This window comes from Micromys minutus (assembly GCF_963924665.1).
Source record: "Micromys minutus genome assembly, chromosome: 8".
Lineage (NCBI taxonomy): Eukaryota > Metazoa > Chordata > Mammalia > Rodentia > Muridae > Micromys > Micromys minutus.
In genome coordinates, this window is record NC_137977.1 from 56,504,529 (window position 1) to 56,523,066 (window position 18,538).

Here is an 18,538-nt window from a genome sequence, read left to right on the forward strand (position 1 = left end):
TCTATTTACTGAATTTTGACAGATTTCATATGTGTTGTATATGTGAACCATAGCTTTTTTTTTATTAAAGGTTACTTAATTGTGCATGTTTAATTTTCTGCTGATTTTCTTACCATGTCAGAATTTTCATAGTCATTCATAAGTGTAAGCAATGTTATTAAGCATTTTAAATTACCTTGAGAATGACAATAATATTTTAGCATGTTACTTTTTAATTCAATAGCATACTGTATATAGTATTTCATATGCACTAGGCAGTAGTTCATGTCAAACCACAAGTCTTGCAGCCCATTCAACCACAAAATCCTAACATTCAATCTCTCATTAATATTACTCTAAAACTCATTTTCATAACATTGGCTTGGTGACTACCTGTGCTATGACAAATCCTATTCATGTAAATTCAACTGTCTATCCTTGGTGTCATTTCTAATAGTACTTTTATTGCAAATGTTCTCTTTCTTGAACCATCCTAAAATATTAGGTAGCATTAAGATGCTCTAAGTTCAGATAAGCAATCATGCCTATGGTCATAAAATCTATATGATACCTGATAACTTGTCCCTCTTAGTTTCCATAACACCAGTAACCAAACAATGGAAGCAAAATAAAACATAGATCAATAGGTCAATGGGGTAAGGTTCTTTCTACACGAACCTATCAGACAAACAAAAAACACATTATGACATGTGTATTTCCATCCCTAATCAAGAGATATAGTAAAAAAAATATTACTGTTCTCTTTCAGCTGTGGAGCTTCCTTGAATAGTACTCCACTGAGCATAGTCTATATTGCAAATCATTGGCCTATCAAGCAAAGCTTAATGACCTGGTGATGCATTCACAGATTCTTCCTCCCAATATTCTCAAGTGAACCTTGGGATACCATGACAATGAGTCAAGGGAAACATAACATCAGGAGGAGGGACTAAATGTGTGCACTCTAGGGGTCATAGTCTACAACTGTTTCTTATTTCGGGGAGATTCTGGTTATCACAATGTATCCACAAACTTTCAGGCAAATAAAAGAAAACCAATAGGCATGAAGTGGAAAGCAATGTGGTCCACTATGACAGTTAGGGGAATGATAATCTGACGCCAAACTTTCATTTATTATTATGTTAAAAAATAAAAGTATGAAAATGTTCCTCCATCCACTCTACCTTCCTGCATGCATCTGCATAATGACTCTGTGTAGTCTTAATTCCCAGAGAATCTGAGAAGCTTAATTACTATGCTAAAGGAGAAGTGTAATACAGTTTGCCCAATCCTCACTTCTATCTGGCTAACAATCCTGGAAAAAGCACACTCACACAAAATCCCCAGCTATTTAAAAGTTCTTTTGTTTTCACACACTGTAAGTCTGTGATAAAGAGTTATTACTGAACACACAGCGATCGGTTCACTAACTCTTCAAATGTCAGGAGAAACACACAGGATAAAAAAAATTGAATTACATAATTTTATCCCTCAGACTAATTATTCTTAATCCTGCTTCTTTGTAAGGACCTGATGCAGGCTAACAAGTGCCATGTTTACTGTTCTTAGCAGGAAAGCAGGTCTGTGATGTGATGACAATGGTATCATGTTGTTTCTAGAATGTGTTCATACATCAGACCTGCAAGAACAAATAATTGGCTGTACCCATTAACTGCGGAAAAAAACTTTTAGCTAGGCAGGCAATTTCCATAGAAATTACACAGTACGTTGCAATTTATTACAGATTAAATAGTTTTATCTTTACTGCTGATACTGCAGATTCTTCCCCTGTCCTTACTACCTAAATTTAGGTAAATACTTGATTTAATCCCAAAACCTTTGTAATTGCACATGACATTTTCTGAATTTAGGCTTATCAGATAGTCTGGCAAGATATATAGTGGCTTTAACACTGATTAATCAAGAAAAAATCAAAATGCAAATACCAGTGTGAGTTTCTGTTTATTTTGCCATGTTTGTTGTTGATAATGATAATTTTTGTTAAAGGTATTTAAGAACGGAAAAATCACTTAGCCTTCATTTTCATTAGGAATTTCTTGCTCTTCATTGGTTATTTCTCTAATTGTGCCTATTTTATTTATGCCCATACTATTACCAAAGTTGTATTTTACAAAGTGTCAATGTCATAATCTTTATATCATAATTAAGAACATTTTGTGCAATCTTCCCTATAATACTGTTAAAAGGTTATACTCACAGTAGACATAGTACAAGAGAAAGTAGACTAAATGGGAAAGAAGACATGGAGGGTTTAAATTGTTTATGAAGGGCTCTTTGGATAAAATCCAGACATTTATCTACTCTGCTATCAAAACAAGAGTAACATATAAAGAATAGAAAAAATATTTTTCAAAAAGGCCGTGATTTCTCAAACAGGGTGTCAGCATAAAGGGCTTTAATAAGGACCCTTGTCCTGGCTGCAGATCACCATTTTCCATTGACCCTTTACTTTGTAAAAGGAACCATTTTGTAGAGTTAGAAATCCTTTACAAAGGCCATTAATCTGAATTTTGAAGAGTTACTTTAAAAAGCAAATCATCTTCTAGATGCCACACCTCCATACATCACAGTTGGAGACAAACTCATCCAGATCACTGAATATTTAGCACAATATTTGTCATGTACATGAATAAAAAATCTAAAATCATACTTTAAAAAAGACATATCTGACATAGTTCTCCAATTTGAAATCCCGCTAAATGGCATCTAAAATACTCAGAGTAGGAAATGACTAATATACAGCCCATCTCTTAAAAAATAACTCTCACTGTGTGGGATGCAAATCACTGCTGTGCTCGTGGTGCTAAAAGTGGAATTACAGAGGTGTACGGGAAGGGAAAGGATTACCTGCAGCATCAGGTACTAGGCAGATGGATGTAGGATCTACAATCAGTTTCAGGGCATAGCAACACATGCCACACCTGTTTCCTTTTTCTTCCACACAGATGTTCTCACATCACACTGAAGAGTCTGAACCACAACCTTTTGTCTGTCTCTTCTAAGAAAGAGACATCACTTACCCAACATACACGTACAACCAAAGACTTTAAGGTCAGTAAGGAAAGACAAATTAAAATGTGAGTTACAGATTTAGATCGAAACTCCTCTGAAAAGGATCAACTATACAAATGACAAAGGATTAAACCCATGAAAACATGCTTCACCATGCTTAGTGAGGAAGGAGATGCAAATGAATATTAGCAAGAGATATAATATTCTACATTCCAGACTGACAGAATCAACATTGACTAATTAGGTCAGTGGATTGGAATTAAAGTAGAGAAAAAGCAAAATCCCTGCTCTTCTGGTGGTATGGAAAATTATATAGTAATTTTGGAAAATTGTTATTAAATCATTAAACATAAAGTTAATATCAGGCCCAGAAATTTCATTCAGGGGTATATGTATTGAAGAAAATTGAAAACATAGGTCAAAAAACAAACTTGTACATAAATATATAGGGCAGAAATATTCAAATATATAGAGAAGAATTATTTTTGTAGACAAAAGGTGAGGCTAATATAAGGTCTCATACATTGGTAAACAGATATTTAAAATATGTTATATTCATATAATAATGTACTAAATGACCATGGAAAGGAAGAACACTGAAATATTATGCTAATGAATTGAGCAGAAACATGAAAATGGAATTTTGTAATTTTATGTAAGTGAAATAGAAAATTGCTAAATGGTAGCTTAGAATTGGTTGGGTTGGCAGCAGAGGAGGAGAACTACAGGGAATGGCTGAAGGATATTGCTTTCTATGTAGGTAGTTGGGATGTTCTGAAATTAAATATTCTGTATACATATACATATATATATGTGTGTGTGTATGTCTCTGTGTGTATATACATATATATAAATTTATACAGATATATGTCTTTATGTATATGTATGTGTATATGTGTGTATATGTGTGTGTGTGTGCGTGTGTGTGTATAGGCCACTACAATTACACAGAAAACCATTGAAAAATATACTACAAAAGGAAAACATGTCTTCTACTAATTATCTGCTAAAACAGGAGAGTTAAAAAGTTCATAACCTGACTACACAAAATACAAAAAATAATATACATAATAATCTTGAACAGTAAATTAAGAGCATAAAAATATAAAGATGTATCAAGAAATAATTTACAGCCTGAGATTTTAAAAATGGCAGACACTAATGATGTTAACCCTAAGAGCTAAGATTAGAATGGCAGCATTTAATACAGTCTGAGTTGTACCCCAGTCTATGTCCTCCTGGGCTAACATGTGGTCTGGGTGTTTTTGGATAACTTCACCATAAAGTGAGCTGTGCGCAACTTTCAAGTGCTGTCAGCAGTTCTTGTCAGCTACAGATGGTCAGTGCACCTTGCTTAGATTGTTAGAACTAATTAAATCATACCCTTAGATTGCCTATTTTATGTTCCTAGATAATCTCCAGCCTCTATTTTTTCCTATGGGTCCTCCTTCTCCTCTTCCTCTTCCCCCTCATCCCCCACCTATATAAAAAAAAAGAAAATAGATTAAAAATGTCCAGGATACAGGAAAATCAATGACAGAAACTCTTCTTCAAAAGAGGAGGAATTATTTGGACATCAGAACACAATAGATGCCAAAGTAAACATTTTTGTAGTGAAGAAAAAAAAAACCTACCTCCAATACAAATAGGATTCCATAGCCAGCTGGACCTAGCAACAAATACTGGCCTGAAGAATGGTTTAGATGCTAGAGGTTTGCCTGTGACAACCATGACTTCAGCTAAGCAAGTAAGTCAAGAAGAGAACATGCAGAGAAATGGAAGAAGCCCCTTAGGGATGATGATTTAAAGTCACCTTCCTGACTTAATTTAGCCTGAAATCAGTTGTTCCTGTCATCCATATCATTGTGATCACAATTCTCCATATCCATTTGGTAGCAGTGAAGAATCAGGAGTAAAAACTTACCTAGGACATTCATTATCTGAGTATAATCTTGAAATCACCCGATGGTGGGTTAGTCTTTGACAGTAAGGGAAATTATAGATACAAACTAAATTTAAGGACCATGATATAGACAGAGGCAGTAATGTTATAAATTAGGCAAACTTCATTTAAATTAGGCATCACATGTAACAGTGGGAAGATAATTGTTATGCTAACGAATTACACAGTACTATTTCCCACTTATGACCAAGACACTAAGTCTGAAAACAAAATAATTGAGCCCATGCAGACAGAGCTTCCTGGAACTCTCAGATTTGACATAGATAATTGAGTGACTCCAAGTGTCTACTTATTCTATTGTACATGCTCCAAAAGTGTAGATAATGCCACATGTGCTTCAGTAAAAATGATGGGACAAAGCATAGGGAAATACAGATAAATGTTGTATAAACTTTGAATGATCAAGATTGCTTCTACTTGAGAAATGCCAACAAGTTAATGATAGTGTGCAAAGGCACACACACTTCTTCAACAGTGAATTTTAGCACATCTAAGAAGTGAATCAGAAAATAAATGGGCAAAATCTAAATTAATAATATATTAATATTAAAATTGAAATTCCTAATTTTAAGTTATAATATTAAAAACTGAATAGTTCACCTTATTCTATAATTGCTCAGTAAATTGGAGTGGTACAAAGGGAAGGTATAATACTCTATAAGAACTTTACAACTATTAAGATAAAACTCTTGTCAATAACAAAATAAATTTCAGTCCATGGTAGACATGATGTATGCATACTCCTGAAATAATACCATTGCCCTCCTCCCAGTGTGTAAGCCACACTGACAATATGTTTCTCCCGTGTCCATGATATTTATAGAAGTGACAAAGGGTTGTTTTAACAATAAAATCCAAGGCCAACTGATGTTTCAGTGGTTGTGTTTGCATGATTTTGAGTATAGTGGGGCACACAAAATGTATTTTCATAATCTTGAGTCTGCGATGCCCAAGATAAAAGTAGAAGCTCTGCTGGTTCCCACTGAGAATTTTCGCTATCCTTACTTCAAAGATAGATCTTCTAGGTTTCTATATGTGCCCTCTTTGTTTTGGGTGGACATGAAAAAGATGAATGAACAGACACTTTATTTTCAACTTGTAGGATATACTAAACACACCTTTTGTACCCTGCATTAATTTATTTTCATATAGTTTTAATTTCTGGCTCACTGTGTTCTCCTGACAACAAAATACAATCCATGTACCAAAGCTTACAAACAGACATCTGCAGATGGTAGGATATGAAATATGTCGTAGTACATATGAACATGGCACTGGGAGACAAAAGGCATGTAAGATGGCCATACCAAATAATTCTCAGAGCCTTTTTAACAGATAATCTGAATTTTTAAATGAGTAATACTTTATCAATCTTACTATTAATAGATATGTAAGTGATCTGAGTGGTGTGATCTGTGTGGATCATTCAGCTGTATTATCCTTTAAGATATTGAAAAGTGATTACATACACATCCTAAGGATCTGTCACTTTAATTAAGGACCAGTTATGACTATTTGCTCCACAATAAGAAAGTTTTGTTGTTTTATATGTTATAAAAAACAAACTTGTATGTTGTGCCTCATACTTTACCTTCCTTAAATTTCAAATTAACGTTAAATTTAAATTTTCAATTTTAAGTAAAACAAACGCTACCTCCCTTAACTTTGCCTGGACACGGGCATTTTGAGAATTAAGGCCCCCACACAAAAATTTTGGAAGACTGTGGCTTTAAAAAAAAAGAAGTTTGCTCCGGCAATATCTGAAGTAGAAGAGAATCATGAGCCACCATGGAAAGCTTAAAAAATATTCTGATAGAGAGGCAGATAGTGCTTATGTTTGTGACTCAGCAGAGTCAAAGAAAAGCATCCAAATGTATGCCCAAGCTGAAGAAAGAGTGGTCGGTGGGCTCATACATCTTCTCATCTAGCTGGGACATGAAACAGAACCAGCGGGGTCTGAGCAGCACAGCAGAAAGTTAGTGTGAAAATCTGCCACAAATGGATAGCATCCTTCTACCATGGCGCTAATCCCTGTCTGTCTTTCTAGTGATTACTGCCAATAACATCCCTGTGCATCATTAGTCCATCATTACACTGATTCCTCCACAATCCATGAGAATGATGAAGGAATGTTTACTGCTGTAAACATTTTGTGGACAGAAAACAAAATGGGTAAAGAAGAACTGCCTGAAATGCTTTAATAATGTGCTGTTTATTTTTACTTCTGTTTCCCTTAGCTTACTCTTTGCAACTCAGTTTCTGACTTCCCCTGGGGGTTGGAAGAGACTTGGGATTTTTTTGCTGTTGTTTTGGTCTCTGTTTCTGTCTCTCTGTCTCTGTCTGTCTGTCTGTCTGTCTGTCTCTCTCTCTCTCTCTCTCTCTCTCTCTCTCTCTCTCTCTCTCTCTCTGTGTGTGTGTGTGTGTGTGTGTGTGTGTGTGTGTGTGTATTTCTTTATTTCCTAGCACATTCAAAGCAATGCCTCATTGTTTTGCATAGTTTTCTCTTCTAATTCTTACATACACATAATCATGGAACCTAAAAGGGAGTAATTATTATTCTTTTAGAGGTGAAAGAATTGAAGATTACCAGACTGGCTCAGATGAGATAAGCCACACATCAAAGTGCTTAGCACTAAAATGTCATTGTACTAAAGATAAAATCCAATTGTGCAGTGGGCTGAGCACTCAGCAACTGGAGCAGCTTTCCAATCCAGCCTGGTATTCCTCTATAACAACCCTCTTTACATGTGACTTTATTTCTTCATGCATTTCTTTCTCTCTTCTGAGAGTTTTTCCTTATTTTTCTGATTGGAAGTGTTCTACACTGAAGTCTCATTTTCTCATCATATATTCATCAGATCTTTTGCCTCTCACTTTGGCTTTTTTAATAATTGCCAGTGTCTTATCTTTTGGAATCCTAGGCTCGAGTGGTGTCTTCCATTCTGAGCCCACACATCATGTGATAAAATGCTCCACACAGAAATGTTCTCCTCTATTGGTTGCTGGCTTAACCATAAGCACCATGATTCCATTTGTACATCTAAGACTCTGGCTGGTTAGTTTGGTAAATATCTGAACACCTTTATTAATCCTAACATGTATTCTTTTGTCAGAAAGTGAGGTAGTAATTCAAGCATTTTCATCATAGAGAACAGATTTTTAACACATGGTTAACTTTCTTTACTTCTGTTTTGCAGAAGAGAGAAGATTTTGCTCTATAGTTCAGGTTAGGCTCCTACTCTTAGCCCTCTTGTCCAGAGTCTCAAGGGTTGAGAGGACAGGTATTTGCCATCATAGGCAGCCTTTGTGTATATTGAGCTGCCCTTTCCCAAACTCCCTTCTGCTATTATTCTACATCTATCTTTCTTGTTCTAAAGCCTGCTTGTTCTACTTCTGAATGCTTGAAATATTATATTATGCATATATTAGGACACTTACACTATGTGTGTGTATGTGTGTGTATGTGTGTGTGTGTAGTAGTAGTAGTAGTAGTAGTAGTAGTAGTAGTAGTAGTAGTAGTAGTAGTAGTAGTTTATATCAATGGTGGTGAGCATATATGATGATGGTCCCAAAATACGGCAACATTTAAGAATTTCACCATTTAAGAATTAATGACATCACAGCTACATAGATATAGTATGAGGGCATTTTAGTGTCACATGTTTGTGTTACTTCTGGTTTAAACAAACCTACAACACTGCTAGTCATACAAAAGCATACTAAGATTATATAAATTTAATACATGATAATGATAATAATGAATTATCTTACTTATTTAAGAATTCAGTATATTTCTTACAATCATATTAGAGGATATTCTTCCTAGTAAAAATGTTCATAGTTGACAATACAGCAAATCAATATGTACCTCAGATATTTCCTGATGTGTATTCAAGGTAACAGTTATAAGATATAGTCTCACTGTCTAGGTTTAAATAATAATCTGTAAGGTCTACATATCAACATTACATTGACTCAAATATCCAGGACCCACCCTTACATGATTATATGAAGGATGTATATGAAGCTGTAATTAAATATGGACCTGTGTAATGTGGATCTGCCGAGGTTGATAGAAAACACCCCATTTAAAACATTTAAATGCCTTGAACTATGGGGTCCTTTCTTTTTTTTTTTTTTTTTTTTTTTAGGTTCAAATTTTAATTATTTTTTTTATGGAAGAACTTTATTTTTTAAAAAAAGATAAATGTACAAATTTTTAAGCATTTTTTTAAGGTTTGATACTCTGCATTAAAATCTTACTAGTTACAATGAGCAAAAAGTACATGCAAAACAGATGTAACCCGGAATTAGTCAACATTTTCTTAGTGTGTAAGGATTGAGCCTAATGTTTTGTTTTGTTTTTTTTTTTTCTTGAACTTCACGCAGTTTGTGAGTTGTTTCTGGGGCAATCCAAGCCTCTGGGGTTAGCATCCCACTATCAGTGACTGCATATTATGTCTGTTCTTTTGTGACTGGGTTATCTCACTCAGGATGATATTCTCTAGATGCAACCTGGGGTCCTTTCTGAGGAAGAGCAGAACTAACTAGGGCAAACCCCTGTTTCAAGCAAAGAAGAGAAAAAAGTAATATGAGAACTGGACATTGCTACTCATACTATAGAAGATATGGGACATTCTTAGATTTAATTTCATGCTTCTAAATTGGCTTTATATAAAAAACAGTTTGATGTAACAGATGTGTAAATACCTAGACAAATACCTTCTACAAAAGCATTTTCAACAAATTATGCTGGCTCAACTATAGGTCATCATTTAGAATAATGCAAATCGATCCTTTCTTATCATACTGTGTGAAGCTCAAATTCAAGTTGATCAAGGGTCTCCTCCTAAAACCCAACACACTGAAACTAATCGAAGAGAAAGTGGGAAAAACCTTGAACACATAGGAACAGGGAAAAATTTTTCTCAACAGAACACCAATGGCTTATGTTCTAAGATCATGCTCCACCATGTTCATAGCAGCCTTATTTATAATAGCCAGAAGCTGGAAAGAACCCAGATGTCCTTCAACAGAGGAATGGATACAGAAAGTGTGCTTTATTTATACAATGGAGTACTATTCAGCTATTAGAAACAATGACTTGATGAAATTCCTAGGCAAATGGATGGAACTAAAGACAATCATCCTGAGCGAGGTAACCCATTCAAAATAAACACACATGGTATGCACTCACTGATAAGCAGATACTAGCCCCAGATAGCTATGATTATCCAATACCAAAGAAACAATTCACAGATATCATGAAGCTCAAAAAGAAGGAAGGCTAAAATGGGGATGCCTCAGTCTTTCTTAACAGGGAGATCAAAACCCACATGGGAAGAAATGCAAAAGGTCAAATAGATCCCAAGAAGTACTTACTGGCAAAAACTAGATAAAGATGCCTCCTCAGGGAATAAGTTAGAGTCATATAGATACAGCTGAGTATGCTTGCAGCTAATCATCAGATTGAACACGGGGACCCCAATGAGGGTGATACAAAAGGACCTATTGAGCTGAAAGGGGTTGCAACCTCATGGGAAGAACAACATTATCAACCAACCAAGCCCACCAAAACTCCCATGGACTAAAACACCAACTTTTGTGCACACATTGAAAGACCTATTAATCCAATTGCATATGTAGCGGAAGATAGCAGTGTATGGCATCAATGTGAAAGACTTTTGGTCCAGGGACGGCATGTTTTCCGAATGTAGGGGAATGCTAAGACAATGGGGTTGAGAGGGTGATCAGGAGAAAGTGCACCTTTGTGAAGGCAAATGGAGGGGGGTGGAGCAGGGCAGAGGGGTAGTGATTGAATCTCAAATGTAAATGCAGAGTATATAATAAAAATGCACAGAGGGAGAAAAAGAGAAAAAAATAGAATAAAAAGGAATCAACAAATAAGACCTCATAAAATTGCAAAGCTTCTGTAAGGCAAAGGACATTGTCAGTAGACCAAAATGGTAACCAACAGATTGGGAAAGGATCTTTTTACCAATCCTACATCTGATAGAGGGCTAATATCCAATATATACAAAGAACTCAAGAAGTTAGACTACAGAAAACCAGTTAACCCTATTAAATTGGAGTACAGAGTTAAATAAAGAATTCTCAACCGAGAAATACTGAATGGCTGACAGGTACTTAATATAGCTGTCTTCTGAGAGACTCTGACAGAGCCTGAGAAATGCAGAGTCAGATGCTGTTAACCAACCATTGGACTGAGAACAGGGTCCTAAATGGATGAGTTAGAAGAAGAACTCAAGGAGCTGAAGGGGTTTTCAACCCCACAGAAAGAACAACAATATCAACCAATCAGACCCACCAGAGATCCCAGAGACTGAAACATCAACCAAAGAGTACACAAGGAGGAACCCAGGACTCCAGGCTCATATGTAGCAGAGAATGGCTTTATCAGGCATCAACAAGAGGAGTGACCCTTGTCCCTATTAAGGCTCAATACCTCTTTGTAGGAGAATGCCAGAATGGAGAGGTAGAAGGGAGTAGATGGGTGGGGAACACTCCCATAGAGGCAGGTGGGGAGAGATGGGTTGGGAGATTACAGAGAGGAAATCTGGAAAGTGGATAACATTCAAATGTAAGTAAATAAATATTCATTTTTAAAAGAATATTAAATGGCTGAGAAGCACCAAAAGAAATGTTCAACATCTTTAGTCATCAAGGAAATGCAAATTAAAACAACCCTGAAATTCTACCTCACACCCGTCAAAATGGCTAAGACCAAAAACTCAGGTGACAGCAGATGCTGGAGAGGATGTGGAGAAAGAGGAACACTCCCCCATTGTTGTTGAAATTGTGAGCTGGTATGGCCACTCTGGAAATTAGTCTGACAGTTCCTCAGAAAACTGGACATAGTCCTACCTGAGGACTCAGTTATACAACTCTTGGGAATATACTCAAAAGAAGCTCCAAAATCTAACAAGGACACATTTTCCACCACATTCATAGCAGCTTTATTTATAATAGCCAGAAGCTGGAAAGAACCCAGATGTTCTTCAACAGAGGAATGGATACAGAAAATGTGGTACATTTAGACAATGGAGTACTACTTCGCTATTAAAAACAGCAACTTAATGAAATTCTTAGACAAATGGATGGAAATAGAAAATATCATGCTGAGTGAGGTATCTCAATCACAAAAGAACCCACATGACATGCACTCACTAATAAGGGGATATTCCCCAAAAGATCAAAATACCCAAGATACAATCCTCAGACCACATAAAGCTCAAGAAGTTGGAAGAACAAAGAGTAGATGCTTTAGTCCTTCTTAAAAGGGGGAAACAAAACACCAATGGCTCGTGCTCTAAGGTCAAATATCGACAAATGGGACTTAATGAGATTGCAAAGTTTCTGTAAGGCTAAGGACATTGTCATGAAAACAAAATGGCAGCCAACAGAATGAGAAGAGATCTTTACCAACTCCACATCAGATAGAGGCCTAATATCCAAGGTATACAAAGAACTCAAAAAGCTAGACACCAGAGAATCAAACAACCCTATTAAAAAATGGGGTACAGAGCTAAACAAAACATTATCAATTGAGGAATATGGAATGGCTGAGAAACATCTAAAGAAGTGCTCGACATTTTTAGCCATCAGAAAAATGCAAATCAAAACAACCCTGAGATTCCACCTCACACCAGTCAGATTGGCCAAGATCCAAAACTCAGATGACAGCAGATGCTGGTGAGGTTGTTGAGAAAGAGGAACACTTCTCCACTGTTGGTGGGGTTGTGAACTGATACCACCACTCTGGAAATCTGTCTGGCAATTCCTCAGAAAATTGGACATAGTACTACCTGAAGATCCAGCTATTCTACTTCTGGGCATATACCCCAGAGACACTCCAATATACAACAAAGATACATGCACCACAATGTTCATAGCGGCTCTATTTATAATAGCCAGAAGCTGGAAAGAACCCAGATGTCCTTCAGTAGATGAATGGATACAAAAATTGTGGTACATTTACATAATGGAGTACTACTCAGCCATCAGAAACAATGATTTAACCAAATTCTTAAGAAAATGGTTGCATCATTCTTAGTGGGATAACCCAGTCACAAAAGAACAGACATAATACACAGTCACTGATAGTGGGATGCTAACCCCAGAGGCTCGGACTGCCCCAGAAACAACTCACTGACTGTGTGAAGTTCAAGGAAAAAAGAAAACAAAACAAAACAAACAAACAAACAAACAAAAAACCATTATGCTCAATCCTTACACACCAAGAACACCTTGACTAATTCCGGGTTACATCCTGTTTTACATGTACTTTTTGCTCATTGTAACTAGTAAGACCTTAATGCAGAGTATCAAACCTTAAAAGAAAAAAAAAGAAAAAAAAAAAAAGCCAAGCACTGACAAAAATAAATTTGTATACATTTATGCAAAAATGTTTAAATTTCTTTCTTTTATCTTTGTTTTTTAAAATAAAGTTAAAAAATAAAAAATAAAATAAAAAAGGGGGCAAACAAATATTCACAGGAGGAAATATAGAGACAAAGTATGGAGCAGAAACTGAAGGAAAGGAGGCCATCCAGAAACTGCCCCACACAGGGATCCATTCCACATACTGTCACCAAATCTCAGACCATATTATAGATGCCAAGATGTGCATGCTGACAAATGCCTGATATATCTGTTTCCTGAGAAGCTCTGCCAGAGCCTGCGAAATTTAGAATAGGATGCTTTCAACCATGCTTTGGCCTGAGAACAGGGTCCCAAATAGAGGGGTTAGGAAAAGGGCAAAGAGAACTGAAGGGGACTTCAACTCCACAAAAAAGAACAACAATATCAACCAACTATGCCCACCAATAAAGCTCCCAGAGACCAACCCACCAACCAAAGATACATAAGGAGATACCCATAGATCCAGCAGCATATGTAGCAGAGGATGGCCTTATTAGGTACCAATGGGAAGAGAGGCCCTTGGCCTTGTAAAGGCTAAATACCCCAGTGTAGGGGAATGCCAGGATGAGGAAGTGGGAGGGAATAAATGAATGGGGAAACACTATCATAGAGGCAGGGGAGAGTAGATGGGATTGGAAGATTCCAGAGAAAAAACTGGGAAAGGGAATAACATTTAATATAAGTAAAGAAAATATCAATGTCAGTTTTGTGGCTTGTAGTAAGTAGCGCTTGCTATATGACCTCCTCATCCATGCCCTTCCGTATGGTCATGAACTGTATAGAGGTCACTTTAAAATTCATACTTTATTGATAAGAGATTAAATACCTCATACAGTATGCATGTCGGCATTGATTCAGACACTAAATTTAGATTCCAGATCAATGTTGAGCTGAAACACTAGCAAATCTTTTGTGTGTTTGTTGAGGCTTATCTTACAGTAAACATAAGGTTCATATGGGGGTCAGGATGGATAACTAAGGACAAGGATAGATATATGATCTAAATTATAATTAGATTATAACACAAGCTTTTGTGAATGGATGCTGAATATATGATTGGGCAAAACAAAAAAGCATAATTATTTTAAAATGGTTATACCTTTTATAAAATTAAAAACCATGGTATTACCTGTTTAATCGAAAAATAGACTGGCTACATGTTTCAGAAAACATCTGGAAGTATTCTTTTCCTTTGGCAACTTCCTGACCTTATTCCCTGAAGCCAGGTCTTCCTTCTATGAGAATAGAGACTTTGAATGTTGTGGGTGTGCCTATGTATTGAAGGGTTGGTCCCCAACTAATGGCTTTATTGATAGGAATGAAGTATGGTAGTACCTTCATCATCAATTAATAATTTCAGAGGTGAAAATTTCTTAGGAATCCAGACATAGAACAGAGAAATGTGCCTTTGAAGCATATGCCACACCTCTGAACACTTCTTGGTCTTTCTGCTTTTGAACCACTATCAGGTACAAAGCTCTATGCTGCTATACACTCTACTGTGGGGCCTTCTCTTTTCAGGTATAAAGTGAGAGGACCAAGTTTCAATGTACTTAGAGCCCTAAATCTGTGATCCCAATAAATCATTTCTTAACTTGTTAATATGTCAGTCACAGTGAGAACCGCCCCCCACACACAGAGAGACAGGGGAAGAAGGGAGAGAGAAAAACACAGACATTATCTTCTATCAAAATGTTCTAAATTTACACACAATATTAAAATGCCTTACAAGCACCGGAGAAATCAACTTAGAAATTTATAGTTATCTTCTAAGGTTAATAAGCCTTGGTTTCCTGATGTCCTTCAGTAGATGAATGGATAAAAAAATTGTGGTACATTTACACAATGGAGTACTACTTAGCTATCAGAAACAACGACTTTATGAAATTCTTAAGAATATGGATGCATCTAGAGAATATCATCCTGAGTGAGATAACCCATTCACAAAGAACAGAAATAATATGCAGTCACTGATAATTGGACACTAGCCCCAGAAAGCTCTGAACACCCCAGAAACAACTCACAGACTACAAAATTCAAGAAAAAAAAAGAAAGAAAAGAAAAAAACCATTATGTTTACTTCTTACACACCAAGAAAACTTTGACTAATTCCAGGTTACATCCTGTTTTACATGTACTTTTTGCTCATTGTAACTAGTAAGATCTTAATGCACACTATCAAACTTTAAAAAAAAGTCAAGCAATGACAAAAATGTATCCGTATACTTTTATGCAAAGATGCTTAAAATTTGTACACTTATTTTTGTTTTTTTAAAATAAAGTTCTTCAATAAAAAAACCTAAGCCTGGGTTTCAAACGTTTTGTGTTTTGGTTACAGCCAAGTGCTATGCTAATGTTCAGAAATATCCAATGATATTTACAGATGAATGTTTACATTCTAAAAGATACCATCGCAGTTATTATTAAAATATATCTGAAAATTTATATATGCTATTATTTGTATCAATGTCATCCCATATTTTGTAAAAGAGTGGTTTCCTGTTGCCTTGACTGTCATCAAACTTACTATTTTCATTTTATTAGAATGCAAGGTAAATGCTACAATTTAAATTATACTTGATGTTTATTGACTTAAATTAGTGCAAAGGGCATCTACATTCCCTTTAATCTAGAGTTTTCAAAACTTAAAAAGTCATAAGTTTAGGAAGGTTCATATTCAAAGCTAGTAAAGGCCAGGAAAGATCAAAAGTTAGAAGGCAAAACAGGAGTGTGATAAAATGATTATTAAAGATTTATAAGTACAAGTTTGTATTTTGTGGAGCTGTAGTCTTATGAAAAATACAACCATGCTTAAATTTTTACAGGTTAAGAAAATACATTTGAATGACATTAATAATAAAGATCATGTTTTTCTCCTTACACACTTCTCTAAAAGAAATAAATTATGTTTTAAGATAAATAGTCAGCTACAGAGACACTTAATATTAGGATAATCTGAGACTATAAAACACTTTATAGCATGAACATTCATTTTAAGAGCTAAGATTAAATATTCACAACAGATTCCAACAAACTTCTTTATTAAATCAAGTTTTTGGTAACAGATATCAGTCATATAATGACTATTGGTGATTTGTAGGAACAAAAAAATTTAAATAATATTTAGATATAAACAGAGCTTGGCCAATATGTTAAAAATGTAAAAATAAATTTGTTTGACACATTCAATATGTAATCTAAAAGCATATATTTAGAAAGAAAATTAGTTATAATAAACATAAATTTAGTGGTAAGAAGTCACTACATTGGTAGGGGAAATTCTTGCCACTTTTATGAAAGTTAAAATTGTTCTCTACTCTTTTCATACTATCTTATTTGTAAATACTTAATTGGGCTTGTGATCTTTTTTCAAATATACTTTAGTATAACAATAAGTTCAAGCTACTTAAATAAAAAATATTCAGGAGACAGAAACAAAGAGAAGTTATAATTTATCTTTCATTGAAACATAAATTTTGTCATAGACAAATATTCCTAGTACCTGTAGTTAAATGTGCACTTTGCTCTAATTCTGTATTAATGAAACACACAAACACATAGAGAGAGAGAGAGACACACACACACACACAAAGTCTAAGACCTCACACACAACATACTTAATTTTTTAAATGGTAAATGCTGAGAAGGTTGACTGTATATGGAAGAGGGGGCCATGCATGCTCAATGACAACATGGCCAATGAGAGATGTCACTTAATAACTGGTCTTACCTGCTGCATACAAAGTTGAGGATATTGAATTATGCTTGCTCTTTATTTTGCAAATATTCTTTTACTAAATTGTCTAGTTTTAATTTCAAAATAAAGCATGTTCCATTTTAATATGTTGATACTTTTTAATTATTATAGAAGTAGTATCTAATTTTAAAATGTAAGTTAGAGCCAGCAATATAAAGATATAGGTCCTATTAAACTGAAAACAACCCCCTCTCTCCAAAAATAGATTCTGTAGTATACATGAAAATAAAAAGAATGGTAAAATTTTAAGGTATTTTCTGCCAAAATACACAATTCAGGTCAAGATAAATAAAACAAACTTGAAAACCATGATATAACATTCATTTTTCTGAGCTATCACAGGTCATTATTCTTAATTTTTAATAAGGCATAGGCGTTCCTGATTTCCAAAAAGACATGCATTCAACTGCTTCCTTTAGGCTATTTAAGTTACACTCTTGCTATGAAAGTTTTCCTTAAATAGATTGGATTTTAGTTATTTATTTTCACATGACACCTACAGTTATTCCATATTAATAAATCCATCTTCTTAGCCACAGATATGATTCCAAATATCACCTCCTTTTCTACTCATGTCCTGTGTATAACTTCTATTCCGTGATCACTTATTTCCTGCATGTTTTATATTTGGAAGCCTTCATTGTTATACAGCACATCAGTATATTAAGACTTTTGGGGGGAGGACTTTCCAGAACATCACAAAAATAATTAGAGCAAGGGGTAATAAATATGGCTTTTAATCAATGAGAAAATATTCAAACACTTCATTTAACCCTGTGCAATTAATCAAAGCAAAGCAGGGACATGTGCAGAGTAGTGGGACCTTTTAATTTCCCACTGATAAGTTGGGGCAGCAATTGGTGAAAAGCGTTGACAATGTATTAGTGATACTTTTTTTTTTTTTTTTTTTTGGACAGTATAGTGTGACCTCATCTCCAATCACTCACTTACCCAAGACGGTGAGCTCTGCAGAGGCACTGATATTCTCATTCTTATATGTGACAATGCACGTGTAGGTTCCACTGTCATCATCTGTCACATTCGAGATGAGCAAATTGCTTCCACCCAACAATGAGTACTTTTTAGACCTGTAAGACAGAGGCCACATGGAGTAAAATGGCCTGTTAACAGAGCTGAACATCAGGCTCATCTCCAGCACTGCTGATGGATTTCACACCGCCTCACATCATAGAACCTAAGAAGATGGAATCCCTGTGTCATGAAGGCTTTATAGTAGCTCACTTATTGAACTAGTATTAATTCAAGGTAAACTCCCATGGGGAAGTTCCATGTATTAATTCAGAGATGGGGTAGATTAAATATAACAGTAATAGTACTAAAAAGAAATGTCCAAATAATCTAGT

General features: G+C 35.3%; 1 protein-coding gene across 1 annotated transcript in view; it reads right to left on the reverse strand.

Annotated features, from left to right (window-relative positions):
* Nucleotides 1-18,538, reverse strand: part of DCC (DCC netrin 1 receptor) — a gene marked incomplete at both ends in the record, with an annotated part of 1,062,613 nt that overhangs the window by 520,487 nt on the left and 523,588 nt on the right. The window contains one exon of the mRNA XM_080920225.1: nt 18,126-18,262. Within this exon, the coding sequence (XP_080776351.1) occupies nt 18,126-18,262 (137 nt within the window). The remainder of the gene's footprint in view (nt 1-18,125; nt 18,263-18,538) is intronic.